The 16486-nt window shown below is 39.9% G+C and overlaps 1 protein-coding gene across 1 annotated transcript; it reads left to right on the forward strand.

Moving 5' to 3' along the window:
• Positions 1–1181: 1181 nt before the first annotated feature.
• On the forward strand, positions 1182–15858 carry LOC109418152 (E3 ubiquitin-protein ligase TRIM45). Its single transcript, XM_019692342.3, has 7 exons — positions 1182–2020; positions 2081–2313; positions 12682–12878; positions 13029–13238; positions 13620–14157; positions 14287–14813; positions 14906–15858. Exons 1-7 carry the CDS (start codon positions 1344–1346, stop codon positions 15140–15142), a joined length of 2619 nt encoding a protein of 872 aa, XP_019547887.2. The 5' UTR covers positions 1182–1343; the 3' UTR covers positions 15143–15858.
• The last annotated feature ends 628 nt before the right edge of the window (positions 15859–16486 follow it).

Raw genomic sequence — 16486 nt, forward strand, 5'->3', positions numbered from 1 at the left:
CAAAAAACCCCCAAAGACGAAGAGAACAAAACGGCCGAGAATAGGCAATTTCCCCTATGTAGAGCATGTCCAGTTCAACGCACGAATCGCATAGACGCAACCTTTCTTAATTCAAATGAAATTTTGCTCACGTATGAGCTTCTATCTGAACATGTTTTTCATGTTATTTGTTTTGCAATATTTTTCACCTTACTTTTATAAAGGGCGTTTGTAACTCATCTGATAATCTTCCTAAAAAATGATTACATGAAAACGATTTGTTGGATTGAAATGATGTCTTCGAAGATGATTGAAGAATTTTGAAGCACTTCAATAAAAAATACAAGAAACTTCTGGAAAAAAGTGTTGTAGGGTGCCTTGCCAAGGGTGCAGTTGGACTACGTTAAGGCTCTGATGGCAAGTAAGGAAAACAAATCCTTTTTCTTGATTTTTTAAGGGAAAATAGTGTAACTCTGGTGGTGCTTCCAGATAAGTCAAAAGGAGCTTTGGCAAGGACAAATAACATTTCTCCCCATGCTGGATCTGTCAAAATAAATTGAGGAAAAGGAGAAATTTTAATTGAGTCAATTACTTAGGAACGAAGTTGCTCAAAATAGGTGGTGCTAGTTTCGTTTGATGCAGATTTTTCATCATTGCTTGAGATGAACACTCGAAAACCGGTCAAGGGTTGGAGAAGGGCCTAGCTATCAACGCTGGTAAATAATGACTTTGCACGTCACTGCTGAGCCCACACAAACATATTCATACAAACGAATACCAGTGACAGATAGAGCAAACATATAATTTTCGAAAATGGTATTGCAAGGGCAAGTTACTGTTAAGTTTCACAACACATTTACACAACAATGACCTGGACCACTTAGGACTTTTTCAACTGTTGCTGCAGATGGGGTAACGTTTTCAGATGAATGTAAAACCGAAAACAAACATATACTTTCTTAGTTCCTCTTGCCACAGAGGGGATCATCTGTCTAAATCCATTCCCAGTAGCGGTCCCCAATTGCCCAATTTTCCCAAACATGGGATCCAGTTCAAATATTCTTCTTGATCTGATGTTGACGAGAGCACTATTCTCTGTTATTCCTTTGTCTATTACTATCAATGGTGTACCGTGCTCCCAAAAGCTGCAGTGTAGAGGCAATAAGTAATTCGAGGAAAGCTCTATTTGTTCGCTCACGTAGTGCATGCAGTACGTACAAAGCCCAGCGCTAATTAAATTACGGTCGGTTTACAATGGATAGACACAAGCCTCGGTTGGGTTCGTGTTCAGTAGGTATTTGAATTTTAGTCGAAAAGTGTGGTACGGTGATATAGACACAAATGTTGACAAATTAATTTTCACCATGGAGAAGGTCGTTGTGAGTAAAACCCGAAATGTAGTCAATGGTGAACCGTGCGCTGAGCATGCAACAGATCCACAGTTGTCGGCAGCAAAGGACTCAATTTCATCAAATGACCAAAAAGTGGCACAACGATTTCGAAAATTGAAAATTGAACCACCGCTGACGGCACCCCGACCACCCTCAACACAAAGTGATTGTGACACCGAAGAGAATGATTACGATGAGCATACCGCTGAGAGTGACAATGAACCTGGCATTGGAGCTCAGCAGTACGTGCGACTGAACGAGGAACAACACGTGGAGGCTGTGGTGATCCTAAAAAATGCTGGTACCGAGAACGAATCCGATGCAATGGAAGAACTACTGAAGAGCAACGGGAAACTCAAATTCAATTTGACACCAGAACAGTTGGGTGGAATTGCTGGGGGTGGCACTACCGTCATTGAAAACAAAAGTATTCCGCGAAAGTCCAGTCTCCGGAGAAATTCTGTGTTCAGTAACCAGTCGGACCTGGAAAAGCAGTTGGTAATGGAGAAGCCGAAACCCATCCCGGAGCCGGCCGGAATGTATGATGTTCCCAGAAGGATTCTGATGCCAATGTTTTGTGAGGACCAGGATTTCATGGATATGAACAGTTTTTACGACCGAAACACACAGCTGAAATTCGATGAGATTCTGTAGGTCTACCAAACGAATGTGGGAAGCAAAAGTGTTCATTGTCCTATCGTTTTTATTAGCACCGTGTACGACCAGTTCCCGATGGATTTTCTACCCAGTAAGTACAAGTGCGGTGCCTGCAAAAAACTATGCCACGAGCCACGGGTGCTGGATTGCCTGCATACTTTCTGCAAGCGATGTCTGATAGAGCTGGAGGCAAATTCGAACAGCGGAAGCAACCTATTCTGGCGACGGATCAACGAGTGCGCCAACTTTGACTGGGACAGTAAAGCTAAGAGTTGCGACTTTGAGGGTATGTACTTGTGTTTGTAGCTAGTGACGCTATGTCATACTGCTCTTAGAGTAGGTTTAACAGATTTTTTTTGTAATGGTTTATGAACTGAATGATCAACATTGCAGTGGATTATGCTTTCAGTCGGCCAGAAAGTTTAAGCTTTAATCTAAACAAATAAATGTTAAAGAGAGTTATTATTGCACGATTTGGATTGATGAATTTACGTATTTAATACAGTAAAGTACAATTGTCTGTAACGGAAATCACCTAGTATAGCTTTGTTGTTTTTCTTTGCTTCGGCTCCGTTGTGCTTCAGGACTTTTGTAAATGGCTCATAAAAAACTGAACTTTAGTTTTTTTTGTCTGTATTAACAGGATTTTTAGCCCTAAGCTAGTTCATCTCGGGTCCCACGCTTTACTTCCCTTCCGAAGGAAGAACTCACATTTTGTGAGTAAGTCGGGAGTGGAATTCGATCCCAGGTCCTCGACGTGGTACTCACGTGCTTTAACATTCACACCAGATCCGCACCACTAAACTTTAGTTTATACGAATGAGTGTAAGGGGCTGTCCATAAACCACGTGGTCATGAGGGGGGGGGGGGGGGGGGTTTGGCCAATGACCATTTTGTATGGACGAATAAAAAAATTTGTGTGGACTAATGACCACGCGGGGGGGGGGGGGGGTTGAGAAGTCCCCAAAAAATGACCACGTGGTTTATGGACAGCCCCTAATCAGTTTCGTACCTTTTAATTCAGCCCTATTTTACTTATCCTTCGACATATACGCATATTTCGACTACCACTTGTAATATTCTTCAGTGTCAGTTATATTATATAGTGGATAACTGACACTGAGGAAGATTACAAGTGGTAGTCGACATACGCGTATTTGTCAAAGGATAAGTAAAATAGGGCGGAATTAAAAGGTACGAAACTGATTACACTAGTTCGAAGAGGGTATTCTGTTTAGAGGTTTCGAAAAGTCGGTACAAGGATTTAGTTTATAGTTTTAGTTTAAAAGCCGTGCCTTGAGAAGGACACACTGGGTCATTTTTTTTTTTTTTTATCAAACATAAAGCTATCATCTCATGATTTGCTGCCTTTTGTAGTTGTTTCTGCGAGAATTCCTCGATGTTCTTTTTTTTCCCCGGATTCCAATCCCTGGCATGCATCATTCTTCATTTTGTTAGCCAATCCCACATGTCGTTACTGTGGAAAACCGGATGTAACATGTGGCGACATTGCAATTGCCCTACTGAAATATTGTGCCTATGTCTTCGTGGTACAAAACAGCAGGCGACTCACACGTTGTTCCTCTTTTTTTTCCCCGAACCAATAGCCGCCACCCCCATCAGGTACAAGGTTACATAATACAGTTCGAAATTCCTGGCGGTGAAACACTATCACACCATTCTGGTCGGTGCTGCACAGGACCCGGGTACGTGGGTGGAACAAGTTGGGGGGAATATGTTCGAGTTCTGCTGTCTGTGCACGTTCGATGTTCACAGATTTATGAATCCGCATGTGAGACACGTGCTTTCCGGGAGGTCGTAGTCTGCCGTTCGTTGCTGCGATGACTTTTATTGGCTTCCCCATTCTCACCCCATGCCATGTCGCGGCGGCGGTTCAACACGGATAGTGTGGCAGACACGTGGTGGTGGCACCATGCACCCACCTCACGCTTGCCGTGCTCAGTCCCAATCCGATTCTTTTCACTTACCGCAAATACTTCCCCACATTACGCCGTTACGATGCAATTCCGCTGTTGATTTATTGGAGTTTTTGTTTTGCTATCAGCTTCCTGTTTTTTCGCCTTTTCGATAGTTTTGTTATTGTAGTTGATTCCGCTGTTGGTGGAACGGATTAGCTGTGGCTACCGTTGTTGGTCTGGTTTTGTAAATGGGAGTTAGCGGCACCAGCTAACTTTGCTGGTTGTTTTCTGCACTTTGTGCTTACTGTTCCTACTGCATTGGTGACGTGAAAAGCTGGGGAACGCTAGCTAGGGTAAATTGCCAAATGTGATAGTAGTTTTAAACCAATTTTAGAATCTGTCAAAGGATAAGCATTAGAGGAAGTTGGCGGAATCAAATCTTACAAAAATTGATAACACTCAATCAAAAAGAATAGTTTGCTTAGAGAGTTCGAAAAATTGTCACAAGATCAAATTAAGTACTCTGACCACATCATTTGATTTCGAAACAGGTTCCAGGAACTGTATTAACTATTCTGAATAATATAGTACTTGAGTACAGGCAAGAGAAGTAGGAAGACCCAACCGCTTGGGTGAAAATCAGGTTGTATGGGGCGTAAATTTCTAATATGAAAATTGAGGGCGAAAATTTTGGTATTTAGTAGAGGGCCAACTTTTCAATAATTTCAAATCATCAATAGTATGAAAATCAAGTACAGAGTGCCAACTCGATTATTAAAGCTCCCTGAAATTTTGAGTATTTTTCAAAAATCGTCTTCATTTTATGATACTGTGGACTTTTCTACATATTACTTGAGGGATAGGGCACAGGAATTTTCACTGTGTTCTGACTAATAAGCCTAGGCTCAAGCGCCATTGATCACTCTCTGAAACGAAGAGAAACACGATTTGGCCGACCTGAATCGATCTCCGTTACGAGGATGGGAAGGGATAGTTTCTATATATCGAGAGGTCAGCGACTCACTGACGCTCTTTTTAATAGCAAAGCTAAAGTATACGGCTTTAGTATATTACTTCGAGTGATCCATTACCTGTATTAACGAGATTTTTAGCCCTAGGCTAGTTCATCTCGGGACCCACGCTTTACTTCCCTTCCGAAGGAAGAACTCACATTTTGCGAGTTTTTCGGGAGTGAGATTTGATCCCAGGTCCTCGGCGTGAAAGTCAAGTGTTCTAACCATCACAACAGGTCCGCTCCACAAAGGTACTCCAAAGGGATGGCCACACTTTAAACAAAGATTTTCCATCTTTGAGCATATGCTGTTCCTTCCGGCCTCATTGCCAAGGAACCTTTTGGCATTCCAACAACTGTCAATGAAGTCATCAGATATGTATTATTATTTTAAGCATATGCTCTTCTTTCTAGTTATTTTATTAGAATTTGTTAGCGTTGCAACTGGTATTCTTAATATCAGTGGTTTTTCTCCTTTTAATCATAGGCTATTCTTTCAATTAGTACTGTTAGATAGAATGGTGGACATAGTTCATTATTCTTATTATTAATTTCTATTTTTCGGTCATATGGTCAGAAACCAATAGTTCAATAGAGGTTTTTCCTTCTTTTGGTTATTGACTTTTTTTTTATTCCTGTTCGGGTCTGTCACTGCGACCAGTTTTTAGATCTATTGTGACATTACCCGTATCCTTAGTGTAGTGCATGTCGCATTACTCAATTGCCATTGAAGGGCAATAAAGTATCGATTTTGATACAGTTTTTGTTTTGGTTTCTTAGAAGTTTCTTTTTTATAGAAAACGAAACAAGAGCACTGATAATTGGCCATGCATCGGAAACCTAGCATCACCCTTGTTTACCGCTTAATTCGCCTCATTAAAAAGAACCGGGTTTTAACATTAGCAGCTATACCATTCCAATAATGGAACTTGTGTTCAGTAATAAGGATTCTAGTATGTTCCTTGCGTACTAGCACTTTCCAGTCTTCGAAGAGTTAGTACATACATGGATCCCTAACCCAATTTGATTTCCTTTGCATTGAGTTTAGCCTCAGATGGTGAGGTTTTTAACTACATGCAAAGTAAAGTTGGTAAACTTAGTTTTATTCAAAGACTGGAAGTCATCACAACACCTGTAGCAAGGACTAAATACTATAATTCCTTGAATTACCAGAACACATATTCCAAAATTGAAAAATAGGACGACACTAGATTTCGGTTTGGTAGATCTTTCACCGTAACGCAACCCAAAAAGGCGATCTACCCACGCTATGGGCTCCGTTAAAGATTGAACATATTTTAAACCCCCTCAACCATTCATCCCTCAGCACGGGTCGCCTGACACCTTGGATTGGGATTACCTGTTTGGTGGACTTTTACCCCCGGAACAGGTGGTCCGTAGTGCTATTCTAAGCCGGCAGCTACACGGGTATTGACTTTTAGTCCGAGATTTTTACATAGCGTCCCATGGGTTTGCTACACTTGAATATTCTCTCAATAAAAGCGTTTATTTTTCACTAAGTGATTCGGCTCTTGTTCGGTTCTCTAAAACGGCAATGTTATCAACCAAGCTAGTTCATTACAGGACTAACGGCATGGCTTTCCTTCATTCAAGCAAATAGAAAATTTAAAAGAAAGAATTTTTCCACTCATTCGGGGTAATTGAATTCGGAATAATGGGTCATTCGGGTGATGCCATTCGGGATAATGTAAATCAAAGACCTGTCATGGAGTCAAGAATACAAATCAGTGCTGAAAATGTCATTTCGACATATCTTAATTCATCCAGCTCATTTAAAATGCTGAACCTGAAAATGTAATATGTGAAAAACTTATGCGGCTACGGAAAACCTGCTCTTTTTCGAATATCCGATCCGAATCTTAAAAAAAAAAATAAATGACGATTATTATTCATCACTAACACTAGCGCACAGTGGGACCAAAATGATAAAAGACGACCAAAAGCTTTGGGAGCAGTTAGATGAGATTTAAGCATATATGTGTCTGTCTGTAGAAGATATGATCAGAAAAATCTTTTCTATTTTTGTGCGTGTGCACTGTGTGGTTAAATTGCAAGGTAAATCCGAGCAAAAAATAGAAAAAAAAAATTAAATCAAACATTAGTTTTTTGAACTTTTCTATGATTTATATCGTTAATATCAACCAGACATGTTCTACATGTTTGTAGGTACTGCTTAAATCCACGATTTTGCCGAAGATAGGAACTTTGTAAAATTGAACATTTCAACAGTAAAATAAGTGTTTTTTTTATAAATTTTAATTATTGAATCTCATTTTAATAGACAGTTTTTGGCAGCCATGCTATCGAAATTATAATGCTTTATTATGCCCAAAATAGACTAAAAGTAACCTAACAATCGGGACACATAAAGTAGTTGGATTTTCAATGCTATTTTGATAGTCACTTTTTATTGGAAATATTAAAAATTCACATGAACTGTAAATTCACACAAAAATGAAAAACTCACGAGAACTTCTTTATTTTCAGTTCATTCTAATAGTATTCTCGTTGAAATAGTCTACATTTCTTTCACTGTGTTTAAGTTTACATTCCCCATAAAATAAATATCGCTCATTCAATTTTTATATGCTTTTCACAACCAATCAAAAACAGTATTTTTTTTTATCTCATTTTTTGTGAAATTATCAATTCATTTATTTCAGTAAAAATGCATGAATCATTATGTTTTTCACTTTGGTATGGAATGTTTTGTATGAGAATTTTGTATATTTTTCATTGCAAAATTATTATTAAAACCATACCCAAGTAACATTCTTGATTCTATTTGGTTTTATTTGTTTTTATGATAGTTTTATCAAAGCATTGCACAGTCTAATTGATCTTTCAATAGCTTCTACTGAGCACAACTATTCTTCATATCTGCGGTTTTAAAAGCATCTTCAAGAATGCTTGAAATTCAGTCTATAAAACCACAAATACAACAAGAATGACCTTATTGTCAGTTTTAAGAGCTTCTTGTAGTTATCTGTAACTGTTCTTGAATAAGAACAGTTTGGTAAATGAAAAATTAAAAAAAAAATCCATAAACATCAGATTCCGAGTGTCCATCCGTTATCGCTGCCAACCAGGAACATCCGTCTCGACAACCAACCTTGCGCGGCGCAGTGCCAAAGTCCTTTGGTTTCAGATCCAAAAAGAGTTTGCTCGGTTATCCAGGACGTCGATTCCCGTGAAATTGATGTTGAATTCTTTAAACTGCAGACAATGATGAACATTGTGAAACTCAACACTACTTACCTTCTGGGAACGCTTACCGGAGGAACCTGGCACTGCACCGCATCAAGGCTGGTTCCCGGTTGGCTGCGGTACAGGGCTGCTCATGAAGTTTAATGGATGAGGAAACCCAATTTCAATTGCCGGCTCGTTTTATACCAAAATTCACCGCGATGCGTGTGAATATTTGTTTGTTTACAATTTTATATACAAGATTTATGACGTTATCTGCAAAGTTTGCATAAATCCTCATTAAGAACATCATAAATCGGAGTACTCTTGAGGAACACTTCTTACTCTAGGATAAGTTGAAATTAACTAAACACGGTTTTTTTGGTGTTTTTTTGTGAAGAACGTTATAAATCCAAGTACTTTTGAGTTACGCTTGTAACTCTTGCTTCAGTAGAAAGGAATTCAAGGCGATCTTATGATGATGTTGGTTAAAATCACCGAAAACTAATCACGTCTCCGTGGACTGCAACGGAAGCCATGTTGAGAAAACTCATGAATAATGCTCTCGTGACCTGAATAATAATTTTAAATATTTGATTATCGCATTTTTATCCAAGTGAGCGTCCATAAATTACGTCACTGAAAAATTGTCCGTTTTCAACCCCCCCTCCCCCCTATGTCTAACTTTTTGTATGAGACCTCTGAAATGTTTGTATGGGTTGTCACATTTTACTGAACCCCCCCCCCCCTCCCCCTCAAAACCGTGACGTAATTTATGGACGTTCCCCAAGCGCGTTGCAAGTTTTGGTAGCATCTTGCAACATTTATACGATAAATTTCGCTTTACAGTTGACAACCTTGTTAAACTAGGAAAATGTCTCCAATTTGTTTTAGAAACTAATCCCGATTATAATATTGTATCATTCATTGATGTTTTTCCCAACTTAATTTAACATATTTTTCAACATAAAAGCTGCAGCAGCAACAGAAACTGACCATTTTATAATCGTTTTATCGTTTACTTGAAGAGCTCTGGAAGTAGAAAGTAACTCGCCTAGAGGACATCTTGTGAAGTACAACAGGTTTTATAAGAATCTTGAAATTAGTTCTCCAAGACTATCTTAGGATGGGCCTCTATAGTCTTATAGCGGGTTCATGGTTGGTTTGAGATAATAATGCAGAGCAATTCGGTTTATGTTTGGTTTTAAAGAATAGGTGTTAAAGAATTCTTCAAAAGCATTATAAAATTAATTTTGTTTCTTGGGTAGTGCCTTATGACACCTGATTATTAAGTTAATTTTGGTCTATTTTGGACATAATGAATCATTGAAATTATGAGTCCCGTAACGTGGGTAGATCACCTTGTAATGGTGCGTTATGGCATAAGATGTACCATAACAAATTTTGATCTTGTTATTTTTTAGCTTTGTTAATTTAAATGCAGGGAAATTCTTTTTTTTTGTATTACGTTTCTCATTGTTAATAAACCAGAGTGAAGATCGCCATATCATTCGGTGGCAGGTAGCCAACGTTGTCCGTGTCGTTTTTCTTCGAGCAGAGTGTCAGAATGTCGCGGGTGTGGATATGCTTTTTAAGATAATTTGATTTTTTTTTTCGGATTGTCAACTTTTTTTACTCGTATCACGCGATCTTGTTTTATTTTTATTTATTTTTTTAGCTAGATTGAGATGTTTTTTTGTTGTTGTTTAACGTGATTTTTTGTTTCTTTTTTTTTGTTTTCTTTTGTTTTGTTATGTCTCCAGTCGCCAATTTTTTTGCCTCGTGTTTTATTTGTTTATTTATTTAGGCTGATACAAATTTAATTTTGACTTTATGTCTCCCCCCCTTCAAAAATTTTTGGCCGGATTTTGCATTTTGAGGGGGCAGATAAAAAAATATTTATGAAAATATCGGGTCTTGCCAAAAATTGTTTAACAAATCCGATGAGTTTTAAATATTTTTCAGATTAAATGCTTTTTTATTTTTATCCCCCCCCCCCCTCGACCAGCCCAAGAATGGTGGGACAAAAAGTGAAATAAATATTTGTAACGGCCTTATTTATTTATTACATATATTCACCTGACCTACTCGGGCTGGTGTGGCTTCTACTGGTTTTTTTAGAATGTTCCCAGTAATCACCTTGAGTTGTCTTCAGGAATTCTGCTGGGATTTTTTCAGAAATTTATGTCAGTACTCACCGGGAAGTTTTGCAGGGATTCTTCAGGAATTTCTTGCTAGGCATCCCTTGGAATTCTTGGAGGACTTTCAAGAGCAAATACAGAAGACCGCAAAGTTATCAGACGCCTGTGAGAAAACTTATAACCTAGGCGAAGTGAAGCGAAGTATTAAGATTTCGTTATTGATATTATTCCTTTACATGTACTGAAAAAACAACCATAATGTCTCACCTCACTTTACCTCGGATATATTTTTTTTAATAGGCGTCGTATCACTTTGCGGTCTTCGACACAGTTGTTTGGTATATAGTCACCTACAATCATTGAAAAAACTATGGAAAAATCTTTGAAGGAATCATATCAGAAATTCCTGGAAAGAACTTCAAGAGGATTTCCTTGAGGAATCCCTGGAGGAAATCCTGGATGAATCCTAGGAGGCATTTTCGGAGAAACTCTGGCAGGCATTCATAGAGAGGAATGGCTGGAGAAATATTTTGAGCAATCCTCTCAAAATTCCTCCTAAATTTATGTTGGGATTCCTCCGGAAGTTGCTCCGGCGATTCAATTAGGAATTTCTTCAATGATTCCTCAAGGAATTCCCCTCGGATCAGCAATATTTAAAAGACAATCCACACCGTCTTCAGCCAAAGGCTGCACAGACTGAACACATTACATACATCAGACAACGGACAACACACAGAACACCCAGTGGCCCAGTGATGAATTTTTCGTTAGACGAAAAGTTTTCACCGACTGGAGCGGGAACCCACACTCCGAGGCTTACGATACGCCTAGATGACTGACGCCCCTAACCGCACGGTCACGAAACTGGGATTCTTTCGTGAACTCTTGCCAGGAATTCTTTAAGCATTCTTGCCGAGATTTATCAAGTACTTTCTGATAACATTTTTGCAGTTATTTCTCTTAGCAGATCAGATTTCTTGCAGGAATTGCTTGAAGGATCCCAGAAATTCTTCCTGAAGGATGCCTACCACAAATGCCTGGAAAATCCCAGCAGTATTCCAGGACTCCTTAGAGGAATTATGAAGAAATTCCTGGAAAACAGCATGAATTTCTATAGGTAATTCCAGAAGAATTCTTGATAAATTCCATGAGAAATTCCTGGAGGAATCGTTGGGAAAATCTCCAGAGAAACTCCATGAGAAACATTTGGAGGAAACCCAGTAGGCATTCTTGGGCATTTTCTAGTGGGCATTACTTGAAGATTACCTAGAGGATTTCCTGAAGGAACTCTTGAAGAAATCCACGGAGAAATTCCAAGAGGAACTCTTGGAGGAATCCATGGAGAAATCTTTGGAAAAAAAAATCCTCTTGTAGTTCCGCCACAAATCTCTGTTAGAAATATTTTGCTGAGATTGTTCCAGAGGTTTAATACATTAAAATCCGTTTCTGTGATTCCTTCAACGATTTATGTAGAAGTTTCTTTCGTGATTTCTTCAGATCTTTTGCCTTTGAAGTTTCTCTTGGAATATCAGCAGCAGGAATTCCGGCAGAGATTCCATGAGATATTCCTACTAAGATTTCTTAAGTAATCGCTCTAAGGAGCTCTCCTAGTACTCCTGGAGAATTTCCAAAAGGAATTGTCTGAGATATTCCAGCAAGAGTTCCTGGTGTATTCCACCAGAAACTCCTGGAGTAATCCCTGCAAGAGTTTCTGATTAATTATCAAATGGATTTACAGCTGAACTTAATGGGTGAATCCCTTATGCAGAAGGAAGTTTTGAAGAAATGTTTGGAGGCATCACAGCAAGAGTTTTCCAGCAAAAAATCCTGGAGGAATTCTAGATTCACTCCAGACATTTCTTTAAAATCACTGCCGCGATTCCTACAGGGTTTTCGCCACGGACTTCACAAGGAAATGGGATCGCTGGTAGAGATGTTAGTTTAATGGAAAAAGAATGAATTTAAATGCGAATCATAGTTTAAATAAAACGCTGGGTACCGCAAAACAGTCCTTTTTATAAGTTTCTGACCCAGCGACCCACTGGAATAACTTCTGCTACAGGGACCATCCCGACATTCTCTGTCCACTTCACAAACTAGACATTGGTAGGAGTGTACTGTAAAAACTAATATTCAAATCCGTTGGGTATTCGCTGAATGATGAGATTTTTAGTTCGTTTGTATTTACTCAGGCCACTCCGGGCTAACAGTGTCTCAGTGTCAATCTGTAATGTTAATGTGAAATCCACAATCATTTTGAGTCGTGTGTAATAACTGAACTACAGACCACAGTTAGTACTTTACCCTAGAGTACCGAGAAGCGATTGAGCGTTTGATTTTCCACTTTTTGCCTTCCCATCGCATCATCGTTGCAGCCAACACCACCGCCGATGAAAGCGGAGAAAATGAAAAGTTCCCAGCTGCAGCAGCATCCACACATGAGCCCTCACGTGCCGTCAATTGTGCTGCTAATCATGATGCTTTCAGCGGCGAATCACGTTTCGATCAGATTAGAGCGTCTTTTCAGAACTTCAAGGAGAAAAACTGTTTGAAGTCACCGTCCAAGGAGAGGGTAGGTAATCAACCCCTATTGATTGGCGGGCGAGTACTACAGCTTTTTTCAATTTCCCGGTCACCACCGCTCTTGATTGGATTAAGCTTATTGTGGCCATTCCTTTATCCTGATGACGATTTAGATGTACAGGATTATTACCAATTCCAGGCGAAGGAGAAACCAAAGCTCAGTGTAAAAATGGACCAAGAAAAGGATTTGATTTGTCCCAGCTGCGACATGGCGACGGTGCTCCCGCTGGGAGGGGTGAATCGTTTACCGCCACATTTTGTGATGGCGCGCAAAATTGAGGATATTGTTTCGGCTTGCGGCAATCCCCCACCGAACGTTTTCTGCGAATTGTGCTCCAGTGAAGTCACGGTAAGTAGACCTGGATGTTCATGTGAGAACTGATTACAATTACATGTTGAATGGGCCATAATGTACATACATGAGCCATGTAGAAAAGCAAAATGAAATATAGCGCGGTTTTTTTTTTTGAAAAAATATGTAGCAATTATTGGAGCAGCACATGCGATGAGCGGTCGGATCCATAATCTTACGAGTAACACTGGCAGTTTTGTACATATTATTCGGCTTATAATACTATCTGTCTGGTGATTGAATTATTTTAATTATCATCCAGCGTGTGGCAGATGATTCACATTTTCTAGGTGCACAAAATGCAAGTGCAAATTCATGTTTGGATTACATCTAATTCCTGTGCAAACATGCATTTTCTCTCGTTTCCGGAATACGTAGGCGACGTCTTCATGCTCCACGTGTTCGCTCAAGCTGTGCAACTTTTGCAAGGAGGCCCACCAGCGGCAGCGCAACACGTCCACCCACATGGTTCGTTCGCTCGGGGAGCTGTTGAAAAAATCCCGCCGCAGTGATCCGGAGGCACGCTCGATTAAGTGTCCCATGCATCCGGAGCATCAATTAAAATTATTCTGCACCACTTGCCACCAAGTGATATGCAACGAGTGTACAGTTTTCATTCACCGGGACCATAAATACACGTCCGCGTCGAAAGCGGCCAAGGTCTACAGCAAGTTTGTGAAAAACGCCATCGAACAGACGAAACCGCTCGAAGACTACGCGATGCAATCGGTCGGACGGCTCAATGACATGTCGATAAGGATCAACAGCAAGTGTGAATCGGTCCAGCGGGACGTGGAAGGATACATCGATGAGTACATTGCGGCACTGGAGGACCACCGGAAGATGCTACTGAAGCAAATCGGCGAGGTGCGGGAGGCGAAAATGGCAATGATTATGGCACAGAAAGTGGATCTGGGTAAGTGTAATGTGTGCATGTGTTCTCCACTCGTATTCTAAGTGTCACGGAGTTTGCGAGTACAGTAACACCCATGAAAGTTTATAATATTAATGCTTGTATTTTATCTTCTCCCCCTACCATATTCAGAACAACGCTCCCAAAACGCGCGCACTGCGATTGACTTTGCAGAGGAGATCATCAACGAGGGCAATGAGATAGAAAATTTAATTTTTGTCAGCATCCTGCTCAAACGCTTCGAGCAGTGTCTCCGCTCCAACCGGGCGCTCGACTTCAAGGTGACGGATACGTTGGAATTCCTGCCGGACGAGATGACACCCTGTTGCCGGCTGCAAAATCGGATTCCCCTCTATGGTATCATCACGACCCAGAAGGCTGATCCGAGAAAGTGCTCGCTGGAGAATTCCGCCGAGCTCGGTTGCCTCAAAGTGCATCGGAAGGTTGAGCTGTCGCTTGTCACCAAAGATTACGAAGGTAGACCTATGAATCACGGTGGAATTACGGTACAGACGGACCTTCGCTACCGGGAGGATGAGTCTCGGCCTATCTCACTCAATGTGGTAGATAACCGCAACGGGACCTACGGATTATCTTTTGTGCCGGAGCGAGCAGGTGTGATGAGTCTGATGGTTTCAGTTGATGGGAAACTTATTGAGGTAAGGGTCCTCTTTCGTCGGGTTCCTGGTGCTGTAAAGTGGCTTGTTTATGACTGAAGCGCTTGTTTTCGCTTTTCTCCGGCTTTGTTTAGGGTTGCCCATATGTGCTGAGAATTCACAACTTACGGCCGCACTACGGCGTTTATCATTGCTGTACCTTCTGCTCCAGCAACGGGTCCAAATATAGTACGTGCGCGTGCGGGAGCATCATGCCCGGCGGCTATAGGGGCTGCGGACACGGTCACGAGGGACACCCCGGTCAGCGGCATTGGTCCTGTTGTGGTAGCCTGCTGGAATATTCCGACTGTACGGTAAAGAAGGCAAAGTGAACACGCGTAGCACATGTGTGTTTGGCAGCAGTAGGTGTTACTTTATGATTGCCTCAAGCAAGATGGAAACAGTAAAGTAAACTGAGACAGGTTTCTTGATGATGAAATAAGCTTGGGGGCAAGGTAAATTAAATTTTAGGTATTTTTCTGGACATGTGCTGCATGATTAGATACGTTGTTTATCTTGTTTAAATAACATTATGAGTATTATTGAATATCAATTCTGGGACAGGCAAATTATGTTATGGCTGGTTAAAATAACTGCAAAAATGTTTATTAATATCTAAAATAAATTATTTAATCACTGTATTAGTCAATGTTTATGTTTATATACTATCCTAATAATAGATGCATCAAGCTTCATATGCCAAAATTTGTGATGAATACTTTGCCTTATTCCACTCCATATAGGGTGCGTGTACCAATCATGGCACTACCTAAGGAGAGCTATTTATACAAAAATAACGAGAAGACCAACGAATGCCATCAATAAGTTAAAAGACAGCTTAGTTTCCATAATTAACAGGAAAAATATCGAAACGGAGCCAAAACTACTTTTAGTATTTATTACAGCGTGTGCCAATGATAGGAACCATGTACCAGTTATGGTTACATTTTTTAACTTCGGTTCCTTTTCGCACTATTTGCATGCATTTCTTATGGGGTTAGCCATAACTGGTACACTATGGCGAAAAAGGGTGCAAGGAAGCCGAAAATTTTAGGAAAATGATTTATTTCTACCATGATTTGAGCAAAATGTGGAGTTCGAATGAGTGTTACCATCTTTTGTGAACGTGATCTGTTGTTCACAAAATTTTTCTTGTTGATTTACATCGTTAAAGGGTGAAAATCAACTATGGCGAATAATTGGTACTATAGCCATAATTGGTACACTTACCCTAATGCCAATTTTTTTTTTGACTAAATTCGTTAACATTTCGACAGTGTTTTGAAATTTATATGGAAGTTTATGTGAAGTATGCCCAGTGACAGTTTAGACATGTTGTATTTTTAACCCATATACTCACACAACAATAATGCAACAGTAATTAATCTCGGAATTACCATTCGTCCATGTTTTTGAAGTCAACATCAGTTTCAGGGCAAACATTTGACTTAGGTGTGATTTACGAGTAACATTTTTTACCTCTTCTTCAGGACCACAATTACTTACGAGCTTATTCATACATGTTTTCATTTAGAGTAACATATATCAACCAGGGCTCCTGATTTCCACTTTTCATCTTCTTCCACATTTGAATACAGTTAGCAGCGAATTTTTGAAGTTTTCAAAAAATGTTTATAATTTTCTTTGCTAAAAAATGTATGCATTACATGCAGAAA

The sequence above is a fragment of the Aedes albopictus genome, chromosome 2 (genome assembly GCF_035046485.1).
Source record: "Aedes albopictus strain Foshan chromosome 2, AalbF5, whole genome shotgun sequence".
Lineage (NCBI taxonomy): Eukaryota > Metazoa > Arthropoda > Insecta > Diptera > Culicidae > Aedes > Aedes albopictus.

Bases quoted from the DNA above. Each gene is read 5' to 3' on its own strand.
- LOC109418152 (XM_019692342.3), top strand. From the start codon at position 1,344: ATGGAGAAGGTCGTTGTGAGTAAAACCCGAAATGTAGTCAATGGTGAA. The intron at 2,314-12,681 runs GTATGTACTTGT...TCATCGTTGCAG, and splicing joins TAAGAGTTGCGACTTTGAGG to CCAACACCACCGCCGATGAA. The intron at 14,814-14,905 runs GTAAGGGTCCTC...GGCTTTGTTTAG, and splicing joins TTGATGGGAAACTTATTGAG to GGTTGCCCATATGTGCTGAG.